Source organism: Sceloporus undulatus, chromosome 8, assembly GCF_019175285.1.
Source record: "Sceloporus undulatus isolate JIND9_A2432 ecotype Alabama chromosome 8, SceUnd_v1.1, whole genome shotgun sequence".
NCBI lineage: Eukaryota > Metazoa > Chordata > Lepidosauria > Squamata > Phrynosomatidae > Sceloporus > Sceloporus undulatus.
Genome location: NC_056529.1, coordinates 36,250,788 through 36,261,190, shown reverse-complemented (window position 1 = coordinate 36,261,190; position 10,403 = coordinate 36,250,788). Strand labels below are relative to the sequence as shown.

General features: G+C 39.6%; 1 protein-coding gene across 2 annotated transcripts in view; it reads left to right on the top strand.

Moving 5' to 3' along the window:
* The window catches only part of SMG1 (SMG1 nonsense mediated mRNA decay associated PI3K related kinase), a 100,149-nt gene that overhangs the window by 31,949 nt on the left and 57,797 nt on the right, over positions 1 to 10,403 (top strand). For both annotated transcript variants that reach the window (XM_042480747.1, XM_042480746.1), the window contains exons 11-19: positions 577 to 801; positions 1,454 to 1,555; positions 2,074 to 2,343; positions 2,900 to 3,030; positions 4,326 to 4,487; positions 5,693 to 5,811; positions 7,239 to 7,326; positions 7,418 to 7,519; positions 9,193 to 9,333. In XM_042480747.1, the coding sequence (XP_042336681.1) occupies positions 577 to 801; positions 1,454 to 1,555; positions 2,074 to 2,343; positions 2,900 to 3,030; positions 4,326 to 4,487; positions 5,693 to 5,811; positions 7,239 to 7,326; positions 7,418 to 7,519; positions 9,193 to 9,333 (1,340 nt within the window). The remainder of the gene's footprint in view (positions 1 to 576; positions 802 to 1,453; positions 1,556 to 2,073; positions 2,344 to 2,899; positions 3,031 to 4,325; positions 4,488 to 5,692; positions 5,812 to 7,238; positions 7,327 to 7,417; positions 7,520 to 9,192; positions 9,334 to 10,403) is intronic.

Here is a 10,403-nt window from a genome sequence, read left to right as displayed (position 1 = left end):
TGACTTTAGCTTGCTAGTCTAAACCCATTTGTGTGATTCGCAGAGACCACGAAGAAGAAAGACAGGTTGCTCACCTGTAACTGTGTTTCTTCGAGTGGTCATCTGCAAATTCACACAAACCCGTTCATCCTCCCCACAGTGTCTTGCTCTGGTAAACTCGCTGCCGCGCTTTGCGGCTCATTCAGAACTAAAGAGAGCGGGACTGCTAGGGGCCATATATAGGGGTGGCGGAGCTACCGCCAAAAAGTTGCAGAAAGTTGCAAACTATTTTCTGCCCAGAGATTCTAGAAGTTTCCGAGTATTGCTGTGCAGGCGCAGAATAAACCCATTTGTGTGAATTCGCAGATGACCACTCGAAGAAACACAGTTACAGGTGAGCAACCTGTCCATTTGCAACCCACACTTGACATCCATGAGTATGCCACTAACAGTTTACCGCCCACTTTTTAAAATATTGGTGTGATCAGACTGGTGGCAAATGAGTTTCTAGTTTTTGGCTGAATTGAGAGGGATGTAACACACCAGTGTTTACGCTGAATGAGATCTCACCCTCCATCCCCCTCGCTTTCGTTTCAGGTTTTGTACAGAGTAATCAGATGTGTGACAGCAGCGAACCAAGTTTTCTTTTCTGAAGCTGTATTGACAGCTGCCAATGAGTGTGTTGGTGTCCTGCTTGGTAGTCTGGATCCCAGTATGACTATACACTGTGACATGGTTATCACCTATGGATTAGAACAGCTGGAAAATTGTCAGATTTGTGGTACTGATTATATCATCTCGGTGTTGAACTTATTGATGCTGGTAATACAACCCTCATAATATGCAGATTTACTTATACAATTCTGTGTGTTTATTACTAAAAAAAACCTAAGGTTAGGTTCTATTTTGAAAGATTAAATTCTGAATTAGGCTAGATTAAATACTTTAGGTTATATTCCCAAAATCTAAGAATTGCTAAGAGTGGACTGGAGGAACATATGTAGATACCCTAGCTTCATTTTGAGTTATAGAGTTATTTATAATCTTGAACAAATTGCTGTACGCTTCTAGTCCCAATTTTATTTGAATAAAAAGCAGGGAAAGGTAACTTGCCTATAGGAATTGTTCTGGGGAGGAGGAAAGGTTAAGTAGCCCTTCTAAACTACGTGCCTTCTAAATGGGATTTCTAAAAATTTAAAAAGTAATTGAGATTTTTCATGTAAAAATAGTGGTAAAGCTTATGCTAAATTGCTTTGGTAAAAGTTGCGGAGTGGTACAGAGATTTACGATCAGATTATATGTTTGACATGTCTTTGAGGATTATTTAGTTCACTGTATATTTTTCTAAAAAGTTACATACTAGGAATCTCAGCTATATACTAATATATGCTTAATGGAACAGTTATTTTATATACATCTTTGAACCAAATATTTTACAAATCAAAATATACTGATACACGTGTGTGTTTTTTAGATTGTTGAACAAATAAACACAAAGCTTCCATCATCCTTTATAGAGAAATTGTTTGTACCGGAGTCTAAATTACTTGTGCTCCGCTATCATAAGGAAAAAGAGGTAAGCAGTTAATTATTAATTCTGATACTACATTAATTTAGAACAGTGATTCCTAAACTTTGCTCCTCCAGGTGTTTTAGACCTCAACTCCCAGAAGCTCCGGACAAGTCAGGAATCCTGGGAGCTGAAGTCCAAAATAAGGAGAGTTCATACATATCTTTTTGATTGTTGTGCTAATTTATTATAATTATTATCTGAACGGGACCCTTCATCTTGTCCCTGAATTGATGCTCTTAAGCATCTTCTTTAGAATCCGTAGAATCATAGAAATGGAGGAGATCTCAAGGGCCATCATGTCCAAACCCCCCCCCCCCCCCGGTCATGCAAGAATACACTGTGGAAGCACATTTAACACATGACCATCCAGCCTCTTTTTAAAAACCTCCAAAGGAGACTCCACCACAGTGCTAATAAATAAAGCAAACCCCCCTCTTTTTAATTTCAGCAGCCTAAGGATGGAAAGATACCCTTCAATCTTATGGTTAATGACATATGACATTGACTTTTCTGTTTTCAAGGTTGTTGCAGCAGCACATGGTGTGTATCAAGCAGTGTTGAGCTTAAAGAACATTCCTGTTTTGGAAACAGCCTATAAATTGATTCTTGGAGAAATGGCATGTGCCTTGAACAGTCTTCTTTGCAGCCTACAGCTTCCAGAGGCGTGTTCTGAAATCTTACATGATGCTTTCAAAAACCATATATTTGATGTGGCAAATGCAAAATTTGTGGTTATATTTGACCTTAGTGCTCTAACTACAATTGGAAATGCAAAAAACTCATTGATTGGAGTGAGTATCTCTACAATATTAATTTGAATGGATGTTGTTTTTGGATCTTGGTATCTGTTAATTTTATACAAGAAAAAGTTGAAACATTTCATTTGCCTGTGGATTCTTTTGGAGAGGGGCAGCTTTTTGCACTCCATGTATGACAGCATTGAGGGAAGGGGCAAATGTGTTGTAACAGTGCATTCCCCACTTAACCAACAAATACATATAAGCTTTGAATGGCTGCAAACAGAAAATAGGTATTTTTACCCTAAAATGTCTCTCTTAATCTCCTGTCCCACTTCTTTGTCCTTGTACTGTACTTTACAAGATATTTTCACATATGTCACATGCTTTAGCACTTTATGTCTAGTAATTGTCACAATAATAACAATAATAATAATAATAATTTATTTCTATTCTGCTTTTTTCTTGTGAAATCAAAGCAGATTACAACATTGAACAGCATTTGTAAGAAGTCATAACAGTTTTGTTTTCCAGTTGCTAAAATGAGATAAGATAGCTAGGAGAGCAATTTCCATAATGTTTTGTTCTTTACATTTGCTTTCTTTGACAGATGTGGGCTCTGTCTCCAACGGTGTTTGCATTGCTCAGCAAGAACTTGATGGTTGCACACAATGATATAGCTGTTCACTTTCCTGCTGTCCAGTATGCAGTGCTCTACACACTCTATTCACATTGCACCAGGTGTGAAGGTGTTCATTATATGTAATGCAAATGAGAAAATAATAGATGTATGTGTCAGGAACCATTGCTTTTTTTTTTTTTTTGCTTTTTTTTTTTGTTCTAGTTGAATTACTTGCTTATGTGATAAAAGATGATGTAGGTCATTTTAAAAGTTAGCATGTTGACAAGTGTTTACTGTATTTGCAACACAACCAGTACTGTTATTTCCATCATTTTTGTAGGCTTTCACATATGTCATATATTAACCACTATCTAATGTGGGAAGCTACACAGTGAAATAGGTTGTAATGTGCTAAAAAGCAGTTCTTAATCTTTTCATTACCATTTTATTAAATATCTTTTGTTGCTGCAGACTACCAAGACTTAACTCAAGATTTAAAACCCCAAAATGCATCAGATATTTATTTAAAGTTGCTCGTCAAAGCTCTTCAGACTTTGAGAGAAGGGAGAATTAACTAAATGCACACACTCCTCTTATAATAGTTTTGCTTGCTGGGTGTATGTTTGTGTACACATGAGATGTGGAGGGATCAAGCTGGCTTCTCATTCCTCCATTCCATGTGCTTATTTGAAGTGTGTGTGTGTGTGTGTGTGTGTGTGTGTCAGAGAGAGGGGCGTGGGTTCCTGAAGGCAGAGCCACACACATGCCAGCGAGTTCAGGTGCGCATACACACAAGCAATGGATGTAACAGACATCCAGAGCACATCTCCCTCTGCTCTGGAACTCCTGCTGCTGTTTCTCCCATTGCTGCTGGTTGCACAATCTAGCCTGCTGGCCCTCCTTCCTTCCTGCCTCTTGTTGTCTCCCTTTGCCTTTCACACCCACACTACAGCCTGAAAGCCTGTCATTCTGCAAAACACAAGTTTTTGGCTCTGACAAAAGGAGATGGGCAGGAGGGAAGCCAGAGAATGAGGAGGGACCCCAGGCTGGGGCAGCAGTGATTTCTTTGGCCAAGACGTCTTTGCCACAGGGTGTCACCTTGCCCTTATTTTTCAGAGTTGCTGGAGGAATCAGCCAAGGCAAAACGAGCTAGGTAGATGGAGGTGAGAGAGAGCACCTTGCTGGTTGGGCTGACAGGAAGGATGGAGCTCTCTCTCTTCTTCCTCCTCTCTCTCTTTCACTTTCCATTTTTCAGCATGAGTATGAGCCCTACAGGCCTTGGGAGGTTAAAAGGAGGAGTGTTGGCCTTCATGGATCTCCAGCTACTATACTAAAGTATATTTTTTTTGGCAGGAGTATTAACAAAACGTCTGCAGACAGAGAATGTGTTTAATAACTGTGTATTATTCTACAGGCATGACCACTTCATATCAAGCAGCCTTAGCTCCTCATCTCCTTCCTTGTTTGATGGAGCTGTCATTAGCACTGTAACTACAGCTACAAAGAAACATTTCTCTATCATATTGAATCTCTTAGGCCTTCTGCTTAAGAAGGATAACCTGACACATGACACCAGGTAATTAGTGTTTTCTTCTTGTCAAAAAAGATTATCTAACAGGATGATGAGTAAATTTATATATGGAACTTCATGTGCCTGTTTCTCATAACAGAATATGCGATTAGTTGTATCTTATACGAAGGCAATTTCTAAAAAATAATCTTTTATAGATAGATACCTAAGAAAAGACATGTAGCGTAGTGGATTGAGGTGTTGGACAAGAACTCTTAGAGATCAATGTGTGAATCACTATTCAGTCAAAGAAACCCATTGGATAATCTTAAGCAAACCACATACTGTCTGCCCCAGAAACACATATTTCCTTAAAAATGAGCCATAAAGTCTAATGGAGTGAAGTCGAAGGCTTTCATAGGCAGCATCCATAGTTTTTTGTGGGTTTTTCGAGCTATGTGACCATGTTCTAGAAGAGTTTGGCCGGTTACAGACTGGCACTTGGGACGTCCGCAGGACGTCCCATTTTAAAAAAGGGGTGTCTCTTCTAGACGCCCCTGGCTCTAATACGGACTCTGTCCGTACAATATGGTGCCGGCCGTTCCACACGGCCGGCGCCATCTTTACGTATTGGACGCATAGCGTCCAGATGTGTCGCGGCGCTAATGACGTCACGAGTGCGCCAGTGGCGCCTTGTGACGTCATTAGGGCGCCGCAGAAAGAAGCTCCATTTTGGAGCTTCTTTTTTGCTCCGCAAGGGAGCCGCGTGGTGTGGCTGCGACGGCTCCCTTACGGAGCAAACGGCGGCGGCAGACCGCCTCAAAGCAGCGATCTATAACCCACCCTAGTTTCTGACATTTCACCAGCATCTGTGGCTGGTATCTGCAGAGAATGTATTCTCTAAAGATGCCAGCCACAGATGCTGGTGAAATGTCAGAAACAAACTCTTCTAGAAAATGGTCACATAGCTCACAAAACCCACAAAAAACTAAGTGGAATGGAGTTTGCATCCAAATATATGTGCATAACATTGTAGCCTTAATTGATAGGTAACATGACTGTTAATTTCTGCTGTTACAAGTGTGGGGGGTTTGTATTTCAAGGTGAAGTTGCCTCACTCCTGAATATTTCTGATATTTATGTATTGTGTTAAACAAATCTTGACTACTGTACATAAACTTAAAGAGACTTTGGAGAATAGGTGGATGTATAGTTTGTAATGTGAATAAATGTAAATAACATAACTGTATAATTGAAATTTACATTTCTAGGAAGCTGCTAATGGCCTGGGCTTTGGAAGTGGCTGTACTAATGAAAAAATCAGAGACCTATGCGCCATTGTTCTCTCTCCCATCTTTTCATAAATTTTGCAAAGGACTTCTAGCAAACAGTAAGTTTTATCCTTCTCTCTATCAAGTGATTAATAATTGAAATTCTTCCAGTTTCATTGTCTCTGCTTTGATTAGAAGTATACTGACTTCTTGTTGCCCAGCCTTAAATCCCATTGTTTTAAGTAACAAAATCTAGAATGGGAGCCATCTTTATTACAGCAAAAACAACAGAGACTCCACTGTGCCACCTTAAAGAATATTATATATGATTGTGCTTTAGTAAACATATTAAAACTTAAGGTGTCACACAGAAGTCTTTCAGGTTTAAATAAATGTGCTTATAGGAAGTAGCTTAAATTTTAAAATTAACGGTGTAGTGTAATGAGGACATGAGACGTAGCATGGCACCGGAAAGACAGACAGTGCTAAATTATAGTGAATTATTGTCCTGTATGTAGACATATTAACATGTAGAGGAAAGTGAAATAGAAAGTTGAAAGAAAATTAGGTCTGAAACAGATGGCCCTGAAGGACTGGCTTGATGCCGTTCCTTTGATTGAAAGCCACTTCTTTTTGAGCCGGTAAAAAGCTGGCTTTTCCGCCACGACTTTGTGGTGCTCCTGCAGCCTGCTGTCTATAAATGCTGGAGCTCTGCAAAGCTGTTCACGGCAGCTTCCTGCTGACTTGGGGGTATGTGTTGTCAAAACAACATGCCCTCAAACTGCCGGGAAGCCGCCACAAAGGGGCTATCTGTTTCGCCCCTTCATGCCCTAAACCTTATAGGATTTTTTTTGATTGTTTGAATTCCATCCCATTCCATACTGTATAAAAATATTCTGTTTCAAAAAGAGTTGGTGACACAATATGGGGGTACATTCAAATGATAAAATTGAATTCTTCTGACTTTGAGCAAGTTACTAGAGTCTCAGACTGAATGTATATTAGTAGTATATTAGATTGGTATGTTTAACCTGGAGAAGAGATGGGTAAGAGGTGATATGATAGCCCCGTTTAAGTATTTGAAGGGCTGTCAAACTGAGGATGGAGCAAGCTTGTTTTCTGCTGCTCCAGAGAGTAGAACACGGAACAGTGGATGCAAGTTACAAGAAAAGGGATTCCAGCTCAACGTTAGGAGGAACATCCTGACAGTAAGAGCTGTTTGACAGTGGAACACTCCCTAGGAATGGGGTAGAATCTCCTTCTTTGGAGGCCTTTAAACAGAGGCTGGATGGCCATCTGTTGGGGATGCTTTGATTGTGAGTTTCTGCGTGGCAGGAGGCTAGACTGGATGACCTTTGTGGTGTCTTCCAACTCAATGATTCTATGATTCTGTAAATTATAGATACTATTTATACTGGAGAATGTATGAAACTAAATGGTAGGAATTCTACTCTTAGAGCAGAATTCCTCAGCTTCATATTAAAACAGTCTAAGTTACTTTATTCCAGTGGAAAATAACATTCCTTCCTTGTTATCCAATTCACAGCTCTTCTGGAAGATGTTAATATTTGTCTTCAGGCATGTAGTAGTCTACATGCTTTGTCACCTTCTCTACCAGATGACTTGTTACAGAGGTATGCTGTTAATTCACTCTGTTTTGAAGTCAAATGTCACATTCAAATTTATGTGTGTTCCTTGTTTATTTATTTTCTTTACTTTTTACAGATGTGTGGATGTGTGTCGTGTTCAGCTAGTTCACAGTGGTGCTCGTATAAGGCAAGCTTTTGGGAAACTGTTGAAGTCTGTTCCTTTAGATGTAGTATTAAGGTAAGAACCTTGGTTGAATTATAGAGAATGAAGTAAATTTAAAACCAAAAACTTTATCTAATTCAGTGTGAAGTCGAAGGCTTTCACAGCCGGCATCCATAGTTTTTTGTAGGTTTTTGGACTAAGAAGCCATGTTCTAGAAGAGTTTATTCCTGATGTTTTTCCAGTAGCTGTTGCAAAGATGGCAGCCACAGCTGCTGGCGAAACATCAGGAATAAAGTCTTATAGAACACGGCCTCATAGCTCAAAAAACGCATAAAAACTATTTATCTAATTCACTTACTGCATTGTAAGTGGTTCTCAAATGATGTGGGGACCTCCAGGGAAGTTGCTCAAGGAGGGAGCATGAGACTTGGAGCCTCTGATTCCTCCTTCTCCTCTTCTTCCCAAACTTTTTTATTTGTACACATATGTTGAGTTTAATACGTTTTTTTAAACTAAATATGTTTTTATTTGTACACATATGTTGAGTTAAATATAGAATTTAGTTAAATAAAACTTGAACAATGTTATTTTCTTATAAAATGCTAAAATATCAATATACATGAATGCGCAAATGAACATATGGAAACTAAATAAAATATTTTTATTCATATACTATATAAGGTTGGGGATGCAACATCCTTATGTAGCTGTAAACAGGCAACCCAAGTTGCAGTACCATTGCTGTAAACAAATTCTTTCATGTACCATATCCTATCATTTACGTACCATATCTTGTTTCAGAAAGTTAGTCTCCCGTGTTGACATATCTAACTAGAAATTGGGGCATTAGAGTCAACAGGACAGTGGGCCTACTGATGGAAAAATAACAAGGAACTGAGTGACACACTACCTCCTTTTACATTGCAGTACAAATATCTAATAGTGCATTAATCTTGCTCTGAGGTGGGATGCTTTAGGATGTTGTCCTGTCACCCACCTCCTGAGTGCAGGGAAAGTCTGGTGATGGCATCATGTCCCTGTTGGCTTCGTCAGGCTGTAGACTATAGAGCTGTGTCAGGTTATCAGTGCTTTTGATACCTACTGGTAAAAAGGAATGCAGTGATTTCCCTGCATCCTTCTCCCTGATGGCTCAATAGAGTAAAAAAGTAGCGGTTTGTTGGAAACCGCTATGATCTACACAGGAATAGCAGTATATAAATAAAATTTTATTATTATTATTATTATTATTAAATACCAGACTAGGCTGCTACCAGATTCAATCCCCTCTCCTTTTTCAAAAGTACAGACAAACCCAAACGTAAGCAACTTGTATTTATAGCATGCTTGCCATCCATGGGACTTGGTAAAGCCACTACCATAACATAAAATTAGCCACAGGCTGTCCAACTCCTCACTCCTGGTAATATCCCCATGGGTCCATGCTTTTCCTTTCTCTGTTCCAAGATTTCTGAAGATGTGATGGGAAGAAGAGGGGGAAGGAATTCCCTTTTACCTGTGAGAAATGTATGACAACACAAGACAATAGGACAGGATTCCTTTCCCTTTGCACTGCCTCTATTGTGAGTTATGCATTGCGTTATGGATATCGATTAAGAGTATGCTGAACTGGGATGCCACTCATGAGTGAAGAAAGGGCTGGAGAGTTGTTGGATTTGTTGTAAGCTTGTAAATGGATTATAGCTGGAAGGAGGTTTCAGCCAAAACCACATATTCCTCTCTTTTGGCAGTAACAACCACCACACAGAAATACAAGAAATTTCTTTAGCCATAAGAAGTCATATGAGCAAAGCTCCAAGCAATACATTTCACCCGCAAGACTTTTCTGATATCATCAGTTTCATCTTGTATGGAACCTCTCACAGAACAGGGTAAGGACATTTATGGATTTTAAAGAGTGAATAGTAATGTAGAAGATTGCTTTTAAAATATAGATATGCTTGTTTGGCTGTTGATTCCCTAGAGAAGAGTTGGGAAAGGTGTACGCTTCAGATGGTCTGTGCCCCCAGCTCCTCCACCATTTTGAGTGGGGAAAGGGGAATTTTCCTGAAAATGTTCCCAAACAACCCCAGAAGCTATGGGGAATGTTTCCATTTTCCCCAGGTCCCCACATGTGGTGAAATTGCTCTTTATGCCCCTGAGGAGAAATTTTGAGGCAGAAATGGGTGAGGGTGAGTAGATAGATGTGAGCTCTCCATGGTTTCCTGGGGACTCAGTTAAGCCTCCTTACCTTTACATTTGCCCACCTGTGGCATAGAGACTTTTAAAAATAATGTTAAATAATTCAACCCATTCAATGCACACTTTGATGCCTCCTAGGGAGCCTGGGAATTTCCTCTGTCAGTTTTCCCCTGCTGTTAATCATATTAACCTCTAGTTTATTATTATTATTATTATTATTATTATTATTATTATTATTATTATTAACCTTTATTTATGAAGCGCTGTAAATTTACATGCAATCTTTTTAGTTAGACGGTTCCCTGCCCTCGGGCTTACAATCTAAAAAGACATGACACAGAAGGAGAAGGGAGTGGTGGAGGGAAAGGGTAAGAGGCCCAGCAGTTCCCCTCTACCTCCAAGGCCTGGACCAAGGCAGATGGACTGGAGGGAGGGCTTGGCTTCATAATGAATGGTTAATCATTTTCCAGGGAAAATACATACTCTCAAGTAGGATAATGCATATACAGTACATAGCAATACAGGAAATGGTTTGATAAACAGGCACCAAAAGAACATCAAGTAGTAAGCGACAATTATGCAATGCCTGGAAAGGCTTCTCTGAACAGGATGGTTTTCAACTCCGTTTTGAAGCTGGTTAAAGAAGTGATGGCTCTTTACTTTTACTTCATGATTGAAAAAACACCTCTTCTGGGACTAAACCAACTTGTAGCAGCTCCAGAACCTATCAAACCGGCTCTTGATGTAGGTGGCCTGATCA